Source organism: Vulpes vulpes, chromosome 16, assembly GCF_048418805.1.
Source record: "Vulpes vulpes isolate BD-2025 chromosome 16, VulVul3, whole genome shotgun sequence".
NCBI lineage: Eukaryota > Metazoa > Chordata > Mammalia > Carnivora > Canidae > Vulpes > Vulpes vulpes.
This window is the reverse complement of record NC_132795.1, coordinates 84,929,569-84,955,681: the sequence shown is the minus strand read 5'-3', so window position 1 is coordinate 84,955,681 and position 26,113 is coordinate 84,929,569. Positions and strand designations below refer to the sequence as shown.

The 26,113-nt window shown below is 37.7% G+C and overlaps 1 protein-coding gene across 1 annotated transcript in view; it reads right to left on the bottom strand.

The window, feature by feature from the left end:
* Nucleotides 1-25,436, bottom strand: part of CFAP36 (cilia and flagella associated protein 36) — a 28,678-nt gene extending 3,242 nt beyond the window's left edge. The window contains exons 1-7 of the mRNA XM_025992675.2: nt 25,070-25,436; nt 22,746-22,810; nt 21,683-21,784; nt 8,864-8,978; nt 4,794-4,881; nt 3,019-3,070; nt 804-906 (exon numbers count right to left, since the gene is read on the bottom strand). Of these exons, the coding sequence (XP_025848460.1) occupies nt 804-906; nt 3,019-3,070; nt 4,794-4,881; nt 8,864-8,978; nt 21,683-21,784; nt 22,746-22,810; nt 25,070-25,181 (637 nt within the window). The 5' untranslated portion in view covers nt 25,182-25,436. The remainder of the gene's footprint in view (nt 1-803; nt 907-3,018; nt 3,071-4,793; nt 4,882-8,863; nt 8,979-21,682; nt 21,785-22,745; nt 22,811-25,069) is intronic.
* Between the last annotated feature and the right edge of the window lie 677 nt (nt 25,437-26,113).

Here is a 26,113-nt window from a genome sequence, read left to right as displayed (position 1 = left end):
CAGAAGACCAAAGTAGGTTAGAGTTTTACCACTTAACAGCTCAGTGGTTTTGGACAAGTCACTCAACTTCCTCAAATTTCTTCTAAAACAAAAATAAGACAACAGAAAAATAAGGATCATAATTTCTATCTCAGTTGTGTGACTAGTTTTTTTTTTTTAAAGAAAAGGACATTTATTTAAAGCCAAAGAAATACATGAGAAAATGAACTGAATTCATGATCGTGACTCAACTTCTGTTTCAGAATTTCTTGTTTTCTTATAGAGAAAATCAGAATATATTGAAAATGGATTTGCCATTTCTTGAACAAATTCACCCATTAACATTTTCCACAAGGATTCCCATCACTTTTAGTTTCAATATTTCCTGACTAAACGTCTCAATAAACTGGCTAATTCTTGTTTCCTAGTTATGCTTTAATTCACTAGGAAAATAACTCGATATTACCTTTCTAAGTTCAGCTTCTCACAAATACTATATAATTGTGATCAAGGAAGAGAACACAAATGCAATGTGAACCTATCTTGGATGCTGCAGCCATGGCACAAAGGCTGGTGGAATTTTACTCACTGCTCTGGTTCCAGGCTTCACTTAGAAATCTGGGGACTACACCCTCTCTGTCAGCTGAGTATTTCCTACCTACAACCTCCATAGAGAAATTAAAAAAGAATTTTAAATACCCACGGGCATTCAACTCTCCCACCCAGGGGTTTTGAAAGTTAAGTATGTATGAGAAAGTAACATATTCTTTATAATGTTTATATATTCACATTGTTAGAGAAAGTTCAGTACACTTCAACCTTACCTGAGGGTGGGTGTGCAAAATGTTCACCATCCCCCTGGGAATTCTTCATTTTTGCAGTTTCATTAGCGTGCACTGGAGGTTCTTCTGTTTTAGCCTCTGATAACTTCAGGAATCCATAATACAATTTAAAAACAATTTTAGATTAATTTTGACTAATATACTACTTAGGGGACCCAAAGATGTTACTTTTAAAAATAAGGTCTACTAAATAGATAATGAACAAGAGATTTTCCCAAGTTTTAAAGATGTTGCCAGCATTTTATAACTTTTATTTTTTGAGGCAGATATACATTCTCATTTTAAATCATGCAGTGCTAAGAGTAACTAGCTAGTAAGCTTAGGACTTTGGACTTCCCAAGAAGTTAAGTTCAAACCCAGGCTTCAGGCAGCCCAGGTGGCTCAGCGGTTTAGCACCGCCTTTGGCCCAGGGTGTGATCTTGGAGACCCGGGTTCGAGTCCCACATTGAGCTCCTTGCATGGAGCCTGCTTCTCCCTCTGCCTGTGTCTCTGCCTCTCTCTGTGTGTGTCTCTCATGAATAAATAAACTAAATGTTAAAAAAAAAAAACCCACACTTCACCCTTACTGCTCATGTGACCTTGAAAAAGACACCAAAAATACTCTAATAAGAGAGATAAATCTACTGAATTAGTTAGGTGCTTTTCCACTTAGAATAATCTATATATTACCATGGTATGCCCAAAGAAGCCACAAATGGGTTTATTTCCATTTCTAAAATAAGTTCGAACATTTAAACCAAATAAATCATTTAAATCTTAGAAAGAACTGATAAATCATTTTTCTTAAAAACAGAGCAAAATCTCATCATGTGTAGATTATTAGGTACCTCATGTCATAAGCCCCTATATGCTGGGTAATAGACTCAGGAAGATTCGTTATCATAATGTCAGCTCTACTTTTGTGTGTTTCAAGTTTTTTATAATACAATGTTTTTTAAAAAAGGTCTAAAAAATCCATACGTGTACCCCTAAAACATATTCAAGAAGCCAAATACAGGGGATCCCTGGGTGGCTCAGCAGTTTAGCGCCTGCCTTTGGCCCAGGGTGTGATCCTGGGGTTGTGGGATCAAGTCCCACATCAGGCTCCTTGCATAGAGCCTGCTTCTCCCTCAGTCTGTATCTCTGCCTCTCTCTCTCTCTCTCTCTCATGAATAAATAAATAAAATCTTAAAAAAAAAAAAAAAAAAAGAAGCCAAATACAGTTTGCCTCTAAACCAGAGAGTTAATACTAATGTCTCCTGATAGCAGTTTGGAACTTATTTCTGTTCTATACTCTTACATTAAAAAATATTAATATCTATGAATTGCACCTCCCTTTACTAAAAGGAGATTTGCTTAAAGATAGATAAATCACCCCTTAATCCTAAAACATCTCTGTTTCTTCTGCTCTTCATTGGGTACCTTGCAGTAAAATAAAGCTTTTCAAAGATAGCACATGATGCAAGCATGTATGATAGTGATTGAAGGAAAAAACAAAAGTGACTTTCAAGTGACTGAGAGACAGTTGCTATGCAGTTTCTCTTCCCTGTAAAGAGATTTGGGAAAACGTAGAAAGAGAGGCAGCTAGAGGAGAGGAGAGGAAAATTAGCTTCCTTCACCTCAGCCAGATACACGTTTAATTTATCCTTAGAAAAGACTAAGCACTTTATGGAAATAGTTCCTAATGGAAGAACAGTATGTCAGGAAACCTCATAACCGAATCACTCTGCTTCAGGCCAATAATATCAAAGTCTACAGGGGGCCTCAGGAATGACTGCAGCTGCTGTTTCAAAACAGTAAAGCAATCAAAGAGAGGGAGAAGTAAAATATTATTCTTAATGGACTCTTATTCATAAAATTAAGGGGAAATTCTTATAAGGAATCCCTCAAAATAGGAATATTAGTTTTTTGTAGTTAATCTCAGTGTTCATTTGGGTATCTAAAAAGTAGTTTGCTGAGTGGGTTATAAAGTGAATATGCCTAGAATTGCCAAAAGAATATGATACTCTGAGGAACCGTGTAGTTCCACATAGGCAGCAAAACCTAGGTGTAAACTTAAGAAATAACAGCAATGAGGGGCACCTGGCTGCTCAGTCAGTGGAATATGTGACTGGTGGTCTTGGGGTCATGAGTTTGAGCCCCATCTTGGGCGAGTTTACTTCAAAAAGAAAAAAAAAATGAAGTGCTTCTGTTATATTAATATGCTTAATGTGGGCACCTGCTTTTTTCTCTTCCTTTCTTCCTCCTGGTCATATTCCTCTTTTGATTTTCTGAAATATACAAAAATAAGGTAGAAAAGTAAATTTTCTTTTTTGGTCAAAGAACAAATATTCAACAAGCAACATGCTAAACTAAGCTCACAATATGTGCAAGGAATCTTGGAAACCTAAGATGGAAATAATCAGGCTTTTCTTAAAGCAGCTTAGAATCAACTGAGAAAAACATACATAAGCATATACAGCATAACATAATAACAAAACCCACAGGTTTACCCATTTCTTCTGGATATGTGAATGACCCTTTTACCGAACAAAGACCTACACATTTGAAATCTTAAACCTAAACTTGAATGGCAAATCTGATCTCTCACTTTCAAGTAATAAGATCCATCTCTCCCCTCATTTTACTTTTTCCAGTGGCACCAGGACTATCACAAAGTTCTTCTGATATCATTATGCCAAAGCCTTGACAGTTCTTGTAAACTGCTCGCTGGAGGCCTCTGATTTAGGAAAATAGCCAAGTCAACTCTCATCCATAACTAATAACTAGCTCTACTACTTTAAAGAGTACATACATTCCCCTCAAAAGCCCTTAGAAAATAAAATCTAAAAGTATAATATTGATCAATTTTCAGACCACCAATCAACCAACAGAAGCAACCAGTTCAAGTCAAAATGACCAGTCCCCTAAACCCATTAACAATATCCTTAACTCTTCAAACATATAAACTCAAAGCATTCTGTGTTGTCTCAGGCTCCCATCTGACCCTGCTGTGGAAAATAGGATCTGGCCAGAAGAGGTTGGGGTCACCAGCACACCTGCCTTCCTCCCCAAACCACTCAAATCCCCTGGGATTAATAAGCATTGAGCTCCTCCCATAGTTCCCCACTAGACCTATCGTCCTAATCACCATCCTACCTTGTCCTCCCTTCAGGTTTGGAATTGAGGAGAAGGTAGATAGGGGTGAAACTACAGGATGCTAGAAGATGGCCATGTGTATGGTTAGAGCTGAAGAGAAAGGAAAGGCTCCCAGAGAACAAGGTCCCATTCTGCAGGTGACACAGTGGCTGCAAGTATCCTTCTGCCCTAAGGCGATACATTTTAAACTAGGTGCTGCAATTGCTGCTCCCTTCCAAAACTCTCAGAGGGGTCAAGAGACAACAGGCCCAAGGGAAAAAGAAATGTTCCTTTAGTGGCCTGCACACTTCATGCCAGGCATTTGGCTGAGAATCATGTAACTGGGGTGAGGAAGAGACCAGCAAGACAGTCATCTGGGATAGGCACTTCCCACTGTCCACTTTTCCCTTGCAGGTTACCTGCTACCCAGTCAGATAGTTATTTCATCTGTGGAGTATGAATGTCCACCCTCCTAATGTTGGACAACTGGAATGAGTCACCTCTAATACCAAGGTCCAGAAGCCATGAAGTATCTTGCTCACTCAGGCCACTACACGTACCCTTTCTAGGCATCAGGCTGGGTCTACAGCAGCCTGTTTCCACTGGTGGCTGGTCTCCTGTTCTCATGATAGAAGGGGAAGAAGCCCCTCCCTCTTAGACTGATAGGGTATGAGGCATCTAAAAATCATTTTTTCTGTCCATTAAAAATGTTATACTTAGTTATAAACAAATTCAGTGATAAATCATTTTATGGTTTTCAGTAGAGAACTGTTATTTTTTTACTAGTTCATAATATTTGGGGGGAGAAAATATATATGCAGATCACATCACAACATTACTAATCATCCACTCAAAAAAATAATTAAAGAAGGATACCTAAGAACTTCCCTCAGGATTTTCATCTCTTCCTGTTCAAGGTCATTGACCATATCAGAACCATCTGTTAAGCAGTCAGGTAATACACCTGTTCAAAATCAAAGACCACACAGAAGAATATGAACTCAACTGAAAACATTTATTGCTCACTATTCTAACTCATCAAGAAGTACAAATCGGTTTATTAATATCTTCCACTTAAAAATGTGAAGCTATTATCTTTGAATTATCTAATTAAAGCTATTAACTTTTATAATTACGGTCTTTTCTTACTTTTTCTTGTTTTACAGAATCAGCCCCACCAAAAACTCCAGTTTTACCTAGAAATTCTCTTCATAATGATATGTATTCCGTGTTAAAAATAACAATATAGCAATTAAGATTAGTTAATATAAACTATCGCCTCCACTAATCATATACCGTCTGAGGATATACCAATGAAATCATTAAGCTCCTAATAATGAAAGTATGCTCTAGAAGTATGCTTTAAGTGTGAAAAGAGTTTACAAGACAAAATATAAAATACTTGGGCAGCCCCAGTGGCCCAGCAGTTTAGTGCCGCCTTCAGCCTGGGGTGCGATCCTGGAGACCCGGGATCTAATCCCTGCACAGAGCCTGCTTCTCATTCTCATTCTCTCTCTCTCTCTCTCTCTCTCTCTCTCTCTGTCATGAATAAATAAAATCTTAAAAAAAATAAAATACTTTGTTAATTGAAACAGCATGTTAATACTCTACTATAGCAAATGCTACTGAAAAGGGCCCTGCTTACTATATGGGAAAAAGCACAGTGCTAAGCCCTCAGGGGGAATATAAAGATGAATAAAACAATCTTTGCCCCCAGAGCTCCTTTCCAGATATAGGGCCAATAACAACTTCAGTCCAAGGCAAATAATAATTCGTGGCAAGTAATATTACATATTGGTTGAATTTACTTTATTACCTATATCTTCCTAAGAAGCAGGTAGACTGGTAATCAGTGTTCTATTCATATCTATAATTAGTATATTCCCACAACATCAGCAGCATGTCTCTTAATTTTTACCTTCCATTTCTTTATCCACAGATGACTATGGGATTTTGGATCTGCTCTAAATTAAAGTAGCTTTATTATTCTAATCCCCTTGATGTTTAAATACATTTTTAATTAAACTTTTTATTTTGAGATAATTGCAGATTCACATGCAGCTGTAAGAAATAACACAGAGAGATGCTATGCATGCACCCTTTTTTTAAAGATTTTATATGTTTATTCATGAGAGAGACACACAGAAAGAGAGAGAGAGGCAGAGACACAGGCAGAGGGAGAAGCAGGCTCCATGCAGGGAGCCTGATGTGGGACTGATCCCAGGACTCCAGGATCATACCCTGGGCCAAAGGCCTGGCGCTAACCGCTGAGTCACCCAGGGATTCCCTATCCATGCACCCTGTATCCAATTTTCCCCCAATGTAACATCTTGGAAAGTAAAGGATAGTATCACAGCCAGAAAACTGACAGCTGTAAAACTAATCAATCTCAAGTGCATTTTTGCACTTTTTCCAGTTGAAAGATATAAAATTAGTATTCTCTGATAGTATTTCTAAGGAAAATTAAAAGAACTAAGGAACAAATAATGCAACAGTATAAAATACTTCAAAACCATCAAAATAATGCTCTGATTTGCATTCCCCCTGAAATTCTTTGATAAAATACAAGCAAGAATCCAGAGAGCCTTTGAAGTTTTCTTACTACAAAGACAATTTTCAAATGGTCCGCAGTTTGAGTACAATCAACACTGCTCTAAAGTCCTAATACCTGGATCTAAATTAAGCAACATTTTTAAATGCAAGTATTAAAAACACTATGGCAGAAACTAAGTATTAGTTTGTATTTAAATATAAGCCAATAGTCCCACCCTATGGTTTGACACCAGCACTATTCCACATCATTGCCTCATCCTCCCTTGTTAATATAAACCAGATTTGTTTAATTATCAGGCAGCCAAGTACTTAGAGGGTGAGCCCTATCCCATCATAGGAAAGTGACTCATGATAATGGTCTCATTTCCCTTGCCAGAGGGTTTAAGAAAAGCATGTGACCCCAATCCTGACCAATAGGACCTGACAGGGAAATTCCTGGGGGATTTCCATGCAGGTTTTCTCCTGCTAACAAAAAGAGATGTACAGGAAGAAACACCCTTTTTCTTCATGAGATGTTGTTGAGTCTCATCCAATGCAGCTAGAGTGCAATCAGGAGAGAGGATCCTGAGAACAGCAGAGTATAAAGACGGAAAGTGTCACATTCTTGATGATATTGCTGAGCCACTAACTTAATCAAAGCGAACTATCTTCCTTCCCTCCTTCCTCTGGACTTCTTGTTTTGTGAGATGATCATTTCTTACTGCTTAGGACATTCTCATTGAGGCTTCCTGCTAATGGCAGCCTGAGGCATCCAGCTGAAACAACTATATATACTTGTTCCCTTTATATTAAAATCTAATTGAGTTTCCAGCTAAATTCCATCCTGAAAACTACAGAGTGCCAATATCAAGTCTACTAGCTCTTTTATCAAAACTGATCCCCCCATAACAATTTTAACAACATAAAATAACTATTCACATTCTCCATCCCATAGGTCAGAATAAAGCATAATTTCAGGAAACATTCAGAGAAAAGGATTTTATAAAGTAAACCATGGTAGAAAGACAGACTGTTTTCCAAGCTTATTTACACCAAAGCAACAGCACAGTGTCATGCATCACTCAGGGTTAGGGTGATGCTATCTCCTACCCTCACCTGCTGTGAAAAGCATCCTAGGATTTTACAAGATAGTTATTGGCTCTAAGAGACAGTCTCCACTCACATCATATTAATAAAAGGAGAATCCACAAGGACTCTACAACACTCCAATGTTTGCCCTGCAACAATAGACGCTCATGTTGGATGTCCCAGACCCTTAAAAGCAAACAGTACAACTGAATATAGTTCTCACATCCTCAAGAAACAATTTTTAAAAAGGTCCTGCCACCAAGCCACTAAAGATTATATAGGCATGGTCAAGAGTATCAGTCCAGTCTATTGAGCAAAGGAACACATAGGAATTAAAGTATACTAGAGCTAGAAATCTGAAAGGAGGTAAGAATCTGGATTGAATCTGGATTGAAAAGGAGATAGTACAATAAGAAGTATGGTTAGAGGGATTCCTGGGTGGCGCAGTAGTTTGGCGCCTGCCTTTGGCCCGGGGCGTGATCCTGGAGACCCGGGATCGAATTCCACATCGGGCTCCCTGCATGGAGCCTGCTTCTCCCTCTGCCTGTGTCTCTGCCTCTCTCTCTCTCTCTCTCTCTCTCTCTCTCTCTCTCTGTGTGTGTGTGACTATCATTAATAAATAAAAATCTTAAAAAAAAAAGGAAGTATGGTTAGAAACTCAGATGTTTTGAGTCAATCTGTTAAATGTAATTCAAATACACAAGAAGGGAACAAAAGCAGGAAGAACTAGGGATAGAATGAGATTAGACAAAGGAGTCAGGGAATAGATATAACTAGAGAGGGTTACTAGGGCCTGGAGTTCTGTTTTCCTTTCTACCTGATGGTAGTGCAATACCTGCCCATTGCCCTAGTTTGGTCCCAGGACCAGCAGCATCACCTGGGAACTTGTTAAAAACGCAGAGCATTCAGTCCCACCCCAGACCTACTGAATCAGAAGTGGGAAGCAACAATATGTGTTTCAACAACCCTCCAACTACTCCCAAAGCCACTGTCTCCTACCAAGGTCCTAACAATAATAAGCCAGAAGGAAAAGACTAGTCACCTTCTCTCAACAGTAACTAAAACTGTGACCATTCAAAAATACTGAATTTCATAAACAAAATGGCTAGAAGAAAAATCAAGCTCTCTGAGCCCTAAAACATCATTAAATCAAATTCTGGTCCACTTTCTTTGAGGTGGCAAACACAAACTTATTGGGAAGTTTACATTCTTGAATCTTTTCACTCAGCAAGTTTGAAATACATTTACACAGAGCAGCTATATTTAAGACCATAATAAAATCAGAATTGACAAAACTGAAAAAAAAAAAGCATTTAGCATTTTACCATTTCTCTCTTGAATTATTCGAATGGCTTGCAGCTGCATTTCAATGTTTTTCTGGACCATCATTGCTTTAAAGATAGTAAAATCTTCTGCTGCCAACACAGGTTGCAAAATGGCCTATGGAAAGAAGTCTGAAAGTTAGATGAAGATTCAAGTTTGCTTCAAATTATTTCCCACACATTTAAATCATTTCTATGGTGAATCATTTCTATTAATTCAAGAATGCCATATTATTATTTATGGTCAGATGACTCAAAAGGAAAAGTTTAAGATTCTAAAAGCCTTTAATGTAAGGTTCTCAAGAGGCTGACTCTCCTAATCCCCAGAATCCCAAGAAGCTAAGGCTGACAATGGTGATGTATTTTCCAAATGAACCAGAGCTGAGTAACTGAAAAACAACATAGAAATTGGGCTTACTTTTTTAAAAACACCACTTTAGTATCTGGATTCATTTTGCAGCCAAAATAATTATATTTTTTATTCTATTACTTGAAATTTACTGTTACTAATAAATCGGTAACTAAAAAGTTATCCCTTAATAAAAGTACCAAGTAAAATAAAAGTAAATGCAAAAAAATGAAGTCGGAAAATAAGTGTCATGAGATACTAGTAATGTGAGAACACAACTGTGCTAGATAGAAAGTTTCATGTAAGAGGTAAATCAGAAATTATGATGTGAAATCATCTTCTGGATGAAACAAAAATGTGACACATTAGGGAAAGAATGAAGGGGTCTACCCTAGAGTACCAAATTAACACTTCCTTAACTATAGGGAGCTATTGCTGTATTAAAGAGAAAACCAATTCCCAAGCTGATCAATAATAAGTAAAATAAGATTTGCAATGTGTAAAAACCCAGAAAACACTCAAATTCTATGTACCTGACTAAAATCTTATTTCAAGTTTTACGTAATATTCATGTAAAAGCTGAACACACATGCAGAGGCAACCAAGTGTGTGCTATTGTTCACCAGGCAGGCAGCAACAATAATGTCAGACACCTCAACAAAAGCTCTATCAAAGAGCTCTAAGCAAAGAGGAAGGAGCCCTTCCCCCAGAGACCAGCTCATATCCTAGACAACTGCAGTATATAGTAAAGCAAAACAAAACCTAAAAGCAGCTCTCTGTGACATTTATGAGGAGTCAACTGTAGAAAAAAATGATGGAAAGTTTCTTCCCCTTAAATTCACATACACTGTTCAAAAGACCCACAGCAGGGCAGAGCAGACAGGCTTGATTCAAAGCTGTAACCTAAAGCTCAGTATTGAAAACATTTGTGGACAGTCTCTGTGATAGGTTAGTGATGTCTGCCAAGACACCCTTCTAGGATTATGCCCCCATGCAACTTTGTTCTGGGGCTTCCTAGACTTCTTATCAGTGATATTAAGGTCTTTATCCTTCACACTAATAAACACTTGAAGGACAATGCTATTAATAGCAATGTATCAAGTAGAGCTTCTAACAGCAAGTCAGAGTTTGAGTTGATACATAAGTGTGTACCTTGACACATTTAAGAAATGCATATTCCTAAACCATGCCCTAGATATAATGAATCTAAATTTCTAGAGGATGGGTGCTGTGGTCACTTCCTCAGTACCATATACCTAAAGGATGGATCCCCACGTATCTCCACAGATAATTCTTAGAACATTAAAGCTCGAGAACAATTGATACACTAGAAGAAAATGAGCCCATGATATCAAAATCCATTTCCAGCTTAACCATGTACCAAGTGTTTGATTCTGAGTATGTCATTTAGTTCTCTAAACTTCAGCTTTCTTCATCTGAAAATTGGTACTATAATAATAATAATAGTAATAAGTAATAATAAAGTAATAGTAATACAGTATTTTGTTGAATCTAAGACTCCACATAAGTAAAATAAGCCTGTACTTCATGTACCAATTACAACATGTTATACATTGTAAAATACATTCTCATTTCAGAGGTATTACAATATGAAACATTTGCATTTTGAAAGAAATATAATAATAACTTTCTGTCTGGGTGTTGAAATTAAATAAGGTGAGAAAGCACTTTTTTAATAGAAAAGTACCTATAAAAGTAATTGTTCTGGTCCTGTAGAAGCTGCTAAAATATCAAAATGGTACACCAAACCTAACAACTTTATAGCAATGGGGTTCTTCTGGTTCAATGAAATGGATAAGCGCTTCTGATAAAGGCAGTTAGAGGAACTAAATATAAGAGTTACTTTAAAAAAAAATGGCAAGTACCTTAAAAACAACAACAATCTTAAGTATTCATTAAGTTAACTGAAATGTCAAACTACTATGACAGAAGACTATGAAGTAAGGTAAATGTGATAGTGTCTATGTTTGAGAAAAGCACATTAACAAATAAAATGAACACTGAGTACTTAGGACTCTGACTTACGTGAGTTTACAAGACATTCAAATATATTCACACTTAGCCTAAAGTTACCCTATTATTATCTCTGCTTAGAGTTCATCATACCATAGTTTTGAAAAGTACAAGTGATTTCATGCACTTATAGTCCTCCATTAACAGACGTAACTACCAGGAGAAACAGATGAATTCATGATTATAGCTGGAGATTTCAATACCATCTATCAGCAGCAGACAGATCCAGCAGGCAGAAAATCAGAAAGGTCATTAGTTGAACTGAACAGCACCTTCAGTCAAGTGGATCAAATTGACATTTCTCCAAAAACAGAAAAATACAAATTTTTCTCAAGCACACATGAAAAATTCACCCAAATAGACTATATTCTGGGCCATGAAACATATCTTAATGAATTTAAAAGAATAGGAATCATACGAAGTATTCTCTCACACCAAAATGGAATTAAACTAGAAATCAATAGCAGAAAGATTGCTGGAAAAACCTAAAATGCTTGGAGATTAAACACACTTCTAAAGAACATGTGGGTAAAAGAATTACAGTTGACCCTTGAACAACGTGGGGCTAAGGGGCACTGACCCCTATGCAGTCAAATATCAGCATATGACTCTGACTCCCCCAAACCTAACTACTAATAGCCTGATGATGACCAAGAAGCCTTATCAATTACATAAACAGTGCACTAACACATACTGCATATGTTATATGTATTATATACTGCATTCTTACAATAAGCTACAGAAGAGAAAATGTTACTATGAAAAGGACGGGCATAAAAAAAAAAAAAAAAAGAAAGAAAAAGAAAGAAAGAAAGAAAAGGACAGGCAGCCTCAGTGGCCCAGCAGTTTAGCGCCGCCTTCAGCCCAGGGCATGATCCTGGAGACCCGGGATCGAGTCCCACATCAGGCTTCCTGCATGGAGCCTGCTTCTCCCTCTGCCTGTGTCTCTGCCTCTCTCTCTCTCTCTCTCTCTCTCTCTCTGTCTGTCTCTCATGAATAAATAAAATAAAATCTTTTAAAAAAGAAAGAAAATCATAAGGAAACTAAAAGACAACCTCCTGAATGGGAAAAGATATTTACTTTTTTTTTTTTTGGAGAAGATATTTACAAATGATATATCCAATAAAGGGATAGTATCCAAAATATATAAAGAACTTGCACAACACCAAAAAAACCCAATCATCCAATTAAAAATGGTTAGAAGATATGAACAAACATTTCTCCAAAGACATACAGATGGCCAACAGATCTATGAAAAGATGCTCAACATCACTCATCATGAGGAAAATGCATATGAAAACCATAATGATATATCACCTCATACCTGTCAGCATGGCTAAAATTTTTAAAAAATGAAACAAGTGTTGGTGAGGATGTAGAGAAAAAAGGTGGATTGGGAATGCAAGCTGGTGCAGCCACCGTGGAAAATATTATGGAGGTTCCTCAAAAAAATTAAAAATAGAAATATTATAGGACCCAGTAATCTCACTCTGGGTATTTGCTCAAAAAATACAGAAACACTAATTCAAAAAGATGTATGTACCCCTATGTTGACTGCAGCATTATTTACAACAGCCAAATTATGGAAGCAGCTCAAGTATGCACTGATAGATGAATGGATAAAGAAGAGGCAGTATATACATACAATGGAATATTCATCCATTAAAAAGAATGAAATCTTGCCACTTACAGCAACATGGTTGGATCTAGAGAATATAATGCTAAGCGAAATAAGCCAGTCAGAGAAGGACAAATACCATATGATCTCACTCATGTGTGGAATTTAAGAAGCAACAAAGGAAAAAAAGAGACAAACTAAAAAACAAAAAAAAAAATTTTTAAAGATTTTACTTATTTGAGAGAGAGAGTGCACGATAGAGAGAGAGAGAGAGAGAGAGAGAGAGAGAGAGCACATGTGCACCCGAGCCATGGGGAGGGGCAGAGGGAAAAGCCGACTCCTCACCTAGCAGGGAGCCTGAGGCAGGACTCGATCCCAGAACCCTGGGATCATGACTTGAGCTGAAGGCAGACACCCAACCAACTGAGCCACCCAGGTACCCCAAAAAACAGGCTCTTATTACAGAGAATAAACTAATGGTTACCAGAAGGAAGGTGGGTGGGAGAGGATGAAATAGGTGAAGGGGATTAAGAGTACATTTATCATGATGAGCACTGAATAACGTATATAATTGTTGAATCACTATATTGTACACCTGGAACTAATATAACACTGTATGTTAACTATACTGGAATTAAAATTAAAAAGAAAATCATAAGGAAAAGAAAATACATTTACAGCACTGTTCTATATTTATAAAAAGAAAGAAAAAAACCTGTGTATTAGTGGATCCACACAGGTCAAACCTGTGTTTTTCAAAGGTTAACTGTAGTCTTAAGAGAAGTTTCTTTTTTTAAGAGAATTTTGTTTTAAGATTTTATTTATTTATTCATGAGAGAGAGAGAGAGAGAGAGAGAGAGAGGCAGAGACACAGGCAGAGGGAGAAGCAAGCTCCATGCAGGGAGCCTGATGTGGGACTTGATCCTAGGACTCCAGGATCATGCCCTGGGCCAAAGGCAGGTGCTAAACCCCTGAGCCACCCAGGGATCCCCATTAAGAGAATTTTTTAAAACATTTCTAACTAAATGAATATACAACTTATTGAAATTTGTAGTGTGTAGCAAAAGTAGTGCTCAGGGGAAATTTATAACATTAAATGCATATATTTATTTTTTAATATAATTTATTATTTTCATAAACATTCTTTTTTTAAAAAAGATTTTATTTATTTAATCATGAGAGATGCAGAGAGAGAGAGGCAGAAACAGGCAAAGGGAGAAGCAGGCTCCACACAGGGAGTCTGATGTGGGACTCGATCCCAGGACTCTGGAATCATGCCTCCGAGTCAAAGGCAGATGCTCAACCACTGAGCCACCCAGGCGTCCCAAATGCATATATTTAAAAAGAAAAAATATCTAACATTAATAATCTAAGCTTTCGCCGCAGGAACTACAAAAATAATAATAAATTAAATCCAAGGTAAGTATAGGGGAGAAAAACAGTAGAAATTAGAGAAGAAATCAATTAAATTTAAAATTAAAAAGTCAACAAAATTAAAAGTTGATTCTTCAAAAATAGCAACCTCTAGCCAGGTTAGCAATGAAAAAAAGAGAGAAAAAACATAAATTGCTATTATCAGGAATGAAAGATGGTACATCACTACAGATCCCAAGGACATTAAAAGTGTAATAAAGAAATATTATTAACTCTATGTCCATACATTGTATAACCTAGACAAAATGGACCAATAATTTGAAAAACACAATCTATCAAATGCACGCAAGAAGAAAGAGACAATGTGAATAAGGTGATAAGTAGATAGGAATATTCTGTCTATATCTACATCTATTAAGAGAGGGAATCTGGAGCACTTGGGTAGCACATTCAGTTAAACGTCTGCCTTTGGCTCAGTTCATGATCTCAAGGTTCCTGCATGGGCTCCCTGCTCAGCAGGAAGCCTGCTTCTCCCTCACCCTCTGCCCCTCCCTCTTGCTTGTGCATTCTCTCTCTCTCTCTCTCTCTCAAATAAATAAATAAAATATTTTAAAAAAAGAAGGAATCAATAATTAATAACCTTCTGAAACAGCACCAGGCCTAGCTAGGTCCACTCGTAAATTCTACCAAATATTTAATGAAGAAATTATACAATTCTCTACCAAAAAAAAAAAGATAAAACTTACAGATTCATATTATTTCTCAAAAGAATAATGATTAAATATTTACTTGCAGAAGTTAAATAGCATAACCTAGAGAACTGATGTAAAAGCCTTTATACTGATTCAAATTATCAAGGGGAAAAAAATATGACTTTGAAGTCCATTATCTCTTCTATATATAACTTAAGTGTCCATGCTATTGTTTCACCAACTCTCCCTGTATGATTCAGATTAGGATTTACATGTATTTGAACATGCATATGAAAATCTGCCCTTAGATAAGAATCCTCAAAAAACAACAACAACAAAAAAAACTTATACCAATTCTTCACAATCTCTTTTAGAAAATAGAAGCAAGAGGGAATACTCAACTTATTTTATGTGGCCAGCATTACACTTATACCAAAATTAGACAAAAACACTATAAGAAAGAACAATATCTCTCATGAACAGAGATGCAAAAATACCCAACAAAGTATTAGCAAACTGAACTCAACAATGTATAAAAAGAGCTATACACCATGACCAAGTAAATTTATTCTAGTTATGCAAGGTTGGTTCAACATCCAAAATTAATTAATGGAATCCATCACATCAAGAAGCTAAAAAAGAAAAATCATATGATAATTTCAATAGATGCAGAAAAAGTACTTGACAATATCTAACATCCATTCATGATAAAAACTCTCAGCAAATGAGGAATAGGGAGAAATTTCCTTAATCCAATAAAGAACATCTATAAAAAACAGACAGCTAACATTATATATAATGGTGAGAAACTAGATGCTTTCCCACTAAGATCAGAAACAAGTCCCCTCCCACCACTCCCATTCCACATTATACTGGTTAATGCATTAAGAAAAGGTACAAAGGAAGGAAGAAATATAACAGTTTTTGTCACAGATGACAGAAATGTCTGTAGACAATCCCAAAGAATCAGTTTTAAAGAAACTCCTGGAACCAATAAGTAATTATAGCAGGAGTGCAGGATACAAGTTTTCCTATATACTGGCAATGAAATGGGAATATGAAATAAAAAAACATAATAGGATTTACATTAGCTCCACAGTAAAAGAAGCACTTAGGAATAAGCCTAACAAAATACACAGAAGATTTATATAAGAAAACTAAAAAACTCTGATGAAAGAAATGAAAGGTAATGTAAATTAATGGAGAGATATTCCATGTTTATAGATAAAAATACTCAGCATTGTTAACATGTCAATTCTTCCTAACTTGATCTGTGGATTTATGCAACCTGAACAGAATACAGCAAGTTATTTTGTAGACAACAACAAACTGATATTAAAATTTACATGAAAAGTCAAGTCCCAGAATAACCATACAATACTGAAAAAGAACGAAGTCAGAGGTACTCATACTACCTGACTTCAAGACTTACTATGAACTACAATAATCAAGACACTATAGTACTGGTGAAAGAGTTGACGAATAGATTAAAATAGATTAATGGAACAGAAAGAACCTGAAAGTAGACCAACACTAACATAGTCAACAGATTTTTGAACAAAGAAACAAAGGCAACCCAATGTAGAAAAGATACTCTTTCCAGCAAATTGTGCGACAAGAATTGGATATCTACATGAAAAAAAAAAAAATCTAAATACTGACTTTACACCTTTCACAGAAATTAACTCAAAATGGAACACAGACTTAAAATGTAAAAAACAAAACCATAAAACTTCTAGAAGGTAGCATAGAGAAAGTCTCGCTAACCTTGGGTTTGGCAATGACTTCTGTAGATAGAACACCAAAAGCATAATCCATGAAAGAAAACTGATAAACCATGGGCTTCATTAAAATAACAAAAACATCTGCTCTGTGAAAGACACTGTTAGGGAAGGAAAAAAGTCACAGAAGAAAATTTGGTGAAATATTTGCAAAAATCATATCTGATAAAGGAGACTTGTATCAAAAATTGTATACAAAGAACTCTTACAACTACTACACAAAGAACTCAAAGAAAACAACTCAATTTTAAAATGGGCAAAAACAAACCACTACACACCTATTAGAAAGGTTAAAATGCAAAAAAACTGAATACCAAGTGCTTCCAAAGATGTGGAGCAACAGGAACTCCTAGTCATTGCTGGTGAAAATTCAAAATGGTACAACTACTTTAGAAGAGAATTTGGCAATTTCTTATAAAGCTAAACTTAATCTTACTATGTGATCTAGCAATCTTGCTCCTAGGTATTTATTTGCCCAAATGAGTTGAAAACTTTATGTACACACAAAAGCCTAACTATGAATATTTGTACTACCCTTTTCATAATTACCAAACACTGGAAGACACCAAAATATCCTTCAAAATGTAAACTGATAAACTGTGATTCATCCATATAATAGAATGTTACTCACCAACAAAAAGAAATGAACTCTCAAACAACAAAAAAAAAACATGAAAAAACCTTAAATTCATATTGATTAGTGAAAGAAGCCAGTCTGAAAAGGCATATTGTATATGATCCCAATTATATGACATTCTGAAAAATGCAAAACTAGAGAGCCAGTAAAATGCAGTGGTTGCCAGGGGCAAGGATGGAAAGGATAAACATGCAGGGAACAAGGGGATTTTTAAAACAATAAAACTATTTTGTAAGATATTATAATGATGAATATATGACATTATGTATTTGGCAAAATTCATAGAACTGTAGAACACAGAGTAAACCATAATGTTAACTGTGGACATTAGTTAATAATTAATGTATCAATGCTGACTCATCAATTTTAACAAATATACCACATAATGAAAATGTCAATAATAAGGGACACTGTACTATCTGCTCAATTTTCTATAAACCTAAAATTGCTCTAAAAAATAAGCCTACTGAGGCACCTGTGGGGCTCAGTCGGTTCAGTGCCAACTATTGATTTTGGCTCAGGTCATGATCTCAGCGAGTGAGATCCAGCTCAGTGTGGAGCTCCACATCAGGGTCTGGCTCAGCACAGAGTATGCTTGAGATTCCCTCTCCCTAACCAAGCGTGCTGTCTCACATTTTCTCTTGCTCTCTCTCATAAATAAATAAAATCTCTTAAAAAATAAAAAATAAAGCCTACTAAATTTTTAAAAATCTTACTAATACACAAAATATTGTTAATTATCCTGTGGTATTTTTAGAAAATGAAAGTTACACCACATATGCAATCTTTTCAATGATATAAATCATTGGGAAAATAACATAATTTTGCCTAATTACTATCATAATTTAAATGTTTCTTAAAGTGTTAATTTTTATAGTATAAAAGTCAAAACAGGGATGTCTAGGTGGCTCAGTGGTTGAGCATCTGCCTTGGGCTCAGGAGTGATCCTGGGATCCGGGATCTAGTCCCGCATTGGGCTCCCTGCAAGGAGCCTGCTTCTCCCTCTGCCTATGTGTCTCTGCCTCTCTCTCTGTGTCTTTCATGAATAAATAAAATCTTTTTAAAAAATGAAATAAAAGGCAAAACAAATCAAATAAAAGCAAAAGTAAAAAATACTGTTTGTCTCTTGCTATATAAAAGCCTTTTGCAGGGATCTCTGGGTGGTGTAGCGGTTTGGCGCCTGCCTTTGGCCCAGGGCGTGATCCTGGAGACCCGGGATCGAATCCCACATCGGGCTCCCGGTGCATGGAGCCTGCTTCTCCCTCTGCCTATGTCTCTGCCTCTCTCTCTCTCTCTCTCTGTGTGTGTGACTCTCATAAATAAATAAAAAATTTTTAAAAAGTCTTTTGCAATACAGTATATAGAAATCAATGATGAATTTTATCCTTAACAAAAAATCATAAGGAAGTCACAATGAAAGAAGTCACCTTTGCCTACTTCAGTTGGAAAACACCACAAAATTACAAAATTCAACTTAAGATGACTGAAATAATAAATATCTCAGTAGCTATTATAGTATCATATTTTCTAAACAGTTAATTCATGAGCATGTTTTAAGAAATCACATATTCAACAGAAAAACATGACCTTAAGGGTTTTTTGTTCTTGTTGTCTTACACTAGAGTTCTTCATCTGATGCACTCCTTGCTACTCCTGCTGACTTCAACAAACAGAGTATGGGAGGGGCAGTGGTATAGGTATAATGACACCAAGCCAGGTGAAAAGAATTTTAAGTGGGCTTTAGCAGTATAATTCATTGGGAGCTGGTTTAAACAATCAAAACCAAACCAAGCAAACCAAGACAAAATAAAAATTATCCCTTCAATAACCCAAGGCAAGCAACTGGTCCTTGGTTAATTTTCAGGCACCCTTTACTAGCATAATGGAATCAGCATCCTGATCTTTACGTATAAAGAGTAGATTATTGCTGCAAAGCATTAAGTAAAATAGCTTTAAGCTGTTTTTCTGGTAATGGTAAAGGCCTTGTGCTGATTCAGTCATACTGCTATTCAGTATATGATGCTAAGTATTTGCTCCAGAAGAGAAGACAGCTAACTAGTCCACACGGGGATTGAACCAATGACCCTGGCCTAATTAGCACACTGCTAATCAACCACCAAAATAGCTAGTATTAATTAGGAGGTGCTTCCATTTATAGACCACCTTAAAAATGTCAGGTATTGTGCTAAATGCTTTATGAACATTATCTCTCAAATTTTGCAAAAACCATTCAAAGTAAATACTGTCCAGATTTTACAGATTATGGAAACTGAGAATCAGTATGGATAAGAAAGGAAAACAGCACAACAATCTTACAGCTAGTAAATGAAAGATCTAGGACTCATATCTGGGTCTGTCTGTATCAAAAGGCCTGCCTCCTTATACACGGTAAGAACGTATTACCAATCAACTCCAAGTAAATCAAAAGGTGCTGTACGACAGAACAAGAGAAAAAATGTGTTACTCTTGATCTGAAAACAGTATTTTAAAATTCTGAATGTCTTCATTCAATTTAAAGTTATCCTAATAATGAAAACAAAAGATGGATGTGTCTTCTATTAGCATGAACATATTTATTCACAGAGTAATTCAGGCCCACTCACAATGACTTAATTAAGAGGCTGACAAATATTAACCAAAGTAGAAAATATCCTGAAAAACAAGGAGAATAAAAACAAATATCAACATCTTAAAAGAAACCTAAATACTAGTTAATAATTTTCAAACTGTTTCTGCTCACCTAAAAAGAAGAAAATAATGCCTGTTGTTATTCCTTAAATGAAACTTATGGTACATAGAGAACAAAAGCTATTGGTGAACTATAAAACAACTTTAGCTTTATAGAATTATTAATTAATCAAATAAGATGTTTATTTATATTAGTTGGGGCATACCAATAATATTTAAATATATTTTTCAAAATGTCATGTTAGGTGAAGGATGTTCTATCTCTAGAATTAAGGATGATCATTAAATAAGAAAAACTTGCATAACCAAGAACATAGCTAGAAGTGCTGGATTAAACACTAGTTAAAGCTAAAACAACTTGTTGAGAAGAAGGCTATTTGGGTAGAAGTAACATATCCCTATACTGGAGCTCTCAGCAAGGGCTCACAGTTGGTATCTTGCACTACTACTCACTTAGTGGTGGACTTTGCACTAGTCAATATATCTGTGCATTGTTTTTCATTTCTAAGTGAAAAGAAAATAGTGCCAAATTCTTAAGGGGCGACAGGAAGATTAAATGAGATAATACATGTCAAGTGCCTAAAACATAACTAACATTAGCCCTCACTAAATATTAGTTATAAATACACATAATATCTAATTCAAACCAGCACTGAGGAACTAATAAAACAATAAAAGTAGTTCCAGGGGTGGCTCAGTCAGTTAAGCACCAGACTCTTGATTTTGGCTCAGGTCAGGATCTCAGGGTTGTGAAATTGAGCCCCGTGTCCAGCTCTGTGCTCAGTGTGTAGAGTCCGCTTGGGGATTCTCTTTCCCTCGCCCTCTGCCCCTCCCCCTGCATTCTCTCTCTCTCTCTCTCTCCCTCTCTCTAAATAAATAAATAGATCTTTAAAAAAATAAAAAAATTTTTTTTAAGTAATTCCAAGGGAAGGAAGCTGCAGGAACTGTGTACTATGGAACTGCTAAGACTAAAAGAGAGGCAACTGAAAAAATGTCAGAGCTGTATATAAATAAAACAGTAGTTTGGTCAAACCTTGCGATCTATTACAGTTTTGGATTCAGAAGGCTCCTTTTTAACTGTGTTTGTTCATTAATGCCTCAAATTACTTTTCTTTATTTAAAGCAGAGAGGGCAGAGGGAAAGGGAGAGAGAGAACCCCAAGTAGGCTCCAGGCCCAACAGGGAGTCCCACAGAGGGCTCAATCCCATGACCCTGAGATGATGAACTGAGCCCAGATCAAAAGAGTCAGATGCTTAACCAACTGAGTCATCCAGGCACCTCACAAATTATCATTTCTTGAGGTAATTATAAAAAAGAACCTACATGTGATGAATTAGACACTCTTACAATGTCTAAAATAGTATACTTTGGGCAGCCCGGGTGGCTCAGCGGTTTAGTGCCGCCTTCAGCTCAGGGTGTGATCCTGGAGACCCAGGATCGAGTCCCACATCAGGCTTCCTGCATGGAGCCTGCTTCTCCCTCTGCCTGTGTCTGTGCCTCTCTCTCTCTCTGTGTCTCATGAATCAATAAATAAAATCTTTTAAAAAATAAAATAAAATAGTATACTTCGACAACAAATATAGCAAATTTAAGTGAAACCCTGGGCATTTTTGTTAAAACTATTTAGCAGAATGACACAAAAGCGGAACCTGTGATGTACGGGTCTTTGCAAGAGGAGAAGTACATGCTTCTTGAAATTGATCTTCATTAATTCCAATTTCTTTGAGGTAACTTTCCAATAACTTTTCAACCTAAAAAGAGAAATAAATGTTTAACTTTTATAATTTACATAGAAAAATTCCAAATGAGTTTTCATATTAAGTGTTGTTGAGAAAAGGATAATCAAATGCTTGCTTGTAATTACTAATCTATACAAAATTATATTATATGGCAATGACAATATCTTCATCAAAAATAACAATGAAAAATTAAAATGTTTGCAGAGAATCAAGTGAAATTTTATTAATGTACTTGAAATAACTGGAGTCAGGTTTATGACGTTCAATGTGGTACAACTCTTCTGCTACTCAGAGGCATTTTTTAAAAATCACAAGACAACCCTGGCAAACCAATAATTAATACTTCTCTAGATGCATCTGCAGAAGAAGAATAAAATTTAAAAATTAGATGCAAGATCCCTTAAAATAGTTGTCCTAAATCCATTACTTAGATTCTAGTGCAAAAAGAGATAAGAAATATAAAAGAATGACATGTCTCAGAGAAGCCTTAGGCCTGATGGACCTGGTAGTACTATTAGGGTAGACTGGATTTTTTTCTTAAGAATTTATTTATTTATTTGAGTGAGAGAGAGAAAGAAAGCACCAGCAGGGGGAGGGAGAGAGAGAAGGAAAAGAGAGGGAGAGGAGAAGGGGCAAAGGGAGAAGCAGACTCAACACTGAGCAGGGAGCTGGATATGGGGCCCCATCCCAGGACGAGCATGACCTGAGCTGCAGGCAGACACTTAACTGAATGAACCACCCAGGCACCCCTTTTTCATTTTTTTTAAGGAGGTTCTACTCCCAACACAGGGCTTGAACTCACAACCCCAAGATGAGTCACATGCTCTATGATAGAGCCATTCAGGAGTGCCAAGAATGGAATTTTTTTAATTAGAGAATTTTAAAATGGAAAAATTCCATGTTTTTAATTTAGAAAAGCTAAAATTAATATTATTTTAATTACCTTTAAAAATCAGTAGAAAAAAATACTCACTAGTTCTTTGTATTCCTGATGAATCTCTGTATAGGTCAATTTGCTTTCTTCTTCATCATCAAAAACTAAATTTAAAAGAAATATATTACTGAATACTGTAAAAAAAATCATTTAATTAATGCAAATATAAAAGCCCACTCCTTACATCTTACACTACAACTCATCAATATTACATCTTATCACCAAACATAACACATGCAGTGCTTTAAACTCCTGTACATTTTCTCAAGTGTTCCTAGAGTTTTTTTTTTTTTTTGCCTCTACCCAGTCCTCTTCTCCCAACTATTCTTCAAGACATTGCAAATAGCACATTCTCCAAGATCTGCCACCCACTCTCAAATCCTTCCTCTGAACTCTTAAAATAGTACCACATGCCTCTCTTTATTATAACACCTGCCATTTTAGATTTAAATTCCATTTACCTGCCTGTCTTCCCCACTAAATCATAAACTTCTCAACCACAAGGATTTTATTTCATTCATCTTTCTATGCCCAGGTTCTGGCCCACAGATACTCAATAAATGTTTACTGAAATCAATGCTAATATCACAGATTGTACAAAACTAATCTTTAAAGAAGAGTATACTGTCACTGAAGTATTCGCACTGTTATTTCAAATGACACTGGGATGCTACTTCCACTTCTACTGGCATCTGCTCTATATAACGTTGGGCACACACACAATAGAGCAGCAACTTAAACTGTTTCCAGTTAATTCTAAAACCAAATTACTACATTACATGTCTATAAGGCTGAGGATTGCTTCCCTATAAAATTATTCCATCAGATGTATCATTCCTGAGATGCAACCACTTTTGACATTTGGGGATAAAAGACAGCAATGCCTCATTTTTTTTTTTTCCATTTTAGCAGTTAGTCTCAGAGGGGTAAACAGAATCAAAAAGTGACATAGTTCTTTTTCCTCCTAAAGGAGGTCAGAATTCCACATTCCATCGATCTTGCACTTTCAAATTCTTAAAAAAAAGATCACAAATAAAAAAAAAATTATTTTGAACTTCCTTAGAAATTACACATAAAGACAATCCTTAAATAACTATCTGGATTTTGATTATGCCATAATTTTGCTTATGGTAATGAAAAGATTCAACGGTCAAACTAAAGTCTATCTTTACCAGATTCATGCATGGCATCTTAGGGTTGAAAACGATTCTTAAAAGGTCATCCCGGATAACTAACCGTTTGATGGTTGAATTCCCCTCTATCACATCTCCATTAGGTTGCTGTCAAATCCACTTAAACGCTGCGAGCGCCTGGGGAACTCAACTCCTTAGCTTCCGAGGTAGGCTAACTTAACTGGGATACATTCTGCTATGGAGCACGCCCTTCACAGAAATTTGGCTGCGGGGCGGGGGGGGGGGGGGGGTGGCACTTGGATGGCTCAGCAGTTGAGCAACCGCCTTTGGCTCAGCTCTTGATCCCAGGGTCCTGGGATCGAGTCCCGCATCGGGTTCCACGCAGGGAGCCTGCTTCCCCCTCTGCCTCTCTCTCTCTCTCTCTCTCTCTCTTCTCTCTCTCTCTTTCATATAAATTAATTAAAATCTTTTAAAAAGAAAAAAAAAATAAATTTGTGGGGAGCTTGTACCCACCGATCCTAGCTCTATCCCACTTAACATTACAAAAGCAAGTCTAAACCCTCCAGCGTAAGGCAGACGTTCAAACCACTGATGGATATCACTACCCTGAAAGTCCTGCCCGGCTCCACAACCATGATAGCGGTTGGCCATTCGTTCCTACGACATGGCTTCTGGCTCCTTTTCTGTACGTGGGCTCCAATCTGTCTCCGAGAACTGAAAGCGCTCACAGGGAATGTTATGACACTTTAGTACATCTCCCTTGTTCTAACATCCATCCGAGGGTCCGAGCGCTCGGGAAAGGCAAACAGGCCACTGGGCCGCCAGCTCTGGGCCTGCTGGAGTCCAGCAAGCCTTCGCTTTGCGGTGAAGCGTCTGGACCAGAAGCGCACAGGCGGCCTGGCCTCTCTCCTCCCCAGGCGCTGGGAGCCCGCGGACGCCCAACCAAGCGGCGCACCTGCTCCAGGAAGAATCACGCAGCAGAATGTGAGACACCCAGCCCAGGCCTGAAACGGAATGATTTTCGGATGTGTCGCTGGGCCGAGGGAAAGGGTCCCGTTGGGAAGACGCGGGCGCAGCGACAGCAATACCTCCTGCAAACCAGCTCGAAACCTGGCCGACCCGGGCAAAGGCCTGAGAGGTGGGAGCTGGTGTGGGGTCCCCACCTTCCCGCCCATCGCTGGTGAGAGAGAAGCCAGAAAGAACTGTCGGCTCGGGATCCGGCTTTTTTACCTTCGCATTTCTGCTCCACAAAGTCCAAGATGGGGATGGACCAGTCCGGGCCTCGCAGGAAGCCAGCGATGCTCTCCACCACCCATTCCACCTCATCCTCTTCCGCAGCCATCCCGCTCCGCGGGGCGCCGCGCAGCCCTAGGCCCGACCCCCGGAGCCTGCCCCAGGCCCTTCGGCCGCAGGGGGCCGAGACAGAACGGGCGGAGAAGGAGCGGTCCCCGCGGTCGCCCTGCTACCTGGACCGAACCCACAAGCCAGTTAACGTAAAATGGTCGCTATGGCAACAGGCGCAGCCGCCCGACAGCCTCCCGGAAGTGAGCCGGCGGCCTCAGAGAGGGGGGAGCTTTTGAAGAACGTTTCCGATTGGCTGGAACGGGACAGTGTCGGATCAGAAGATAGCCTTCCGCCCATTGGTCCGGAGTTGCTAGGGCTGAGAGGGAACGTGCAGCCATTGGCTGGAGGCCTTAGCGGGGCTGGACTGTGTCTCTGCTGAGGAGCGCGTGGGAGCCGAGGCCCAGACCCCGCGTCCCTAACCCGGTGAGCGCGTTAGAGGCCTCGGTTCAGCCTGTGTCCCCAGCACCTTGAAGATGCCAACCACTTGCAAACCCGCTGTCCTGGAAACCTTCGTAACGAAGGGGTTGTTCGAAAATACAAAGGCCGAGCCATGGAGCTCTGTAAGACTTGCTGATGGGCCTTCTCTACATCTCCCAGCTCTGGGTGGGTCTTTTTCACCTTTCTTGCATAGATGGGGAAAAAAAAAAAAAAAAACTAGAGTTAGGAGATATTCGAGGGCAAAAATCGGACTTTATATTCATCCAAATAGATGTTTACATAACCAAATCTTATGTCTGATGACACCAACTCGAATTTTTAAATTAAGGGTCCCCTGTGGAATGGGTCATGAGAGGTCATTGCCAAGGTGCTGGGTGCACCCAGGTCTCTCCAAACAGCCTTATATGTTGTTACAGTTGTTTTCAGGATCTAATTGAGTGTATTGATCGATTCATGAATCAGGCAGCAACCCATATGGCAAGCAGAGGAGAG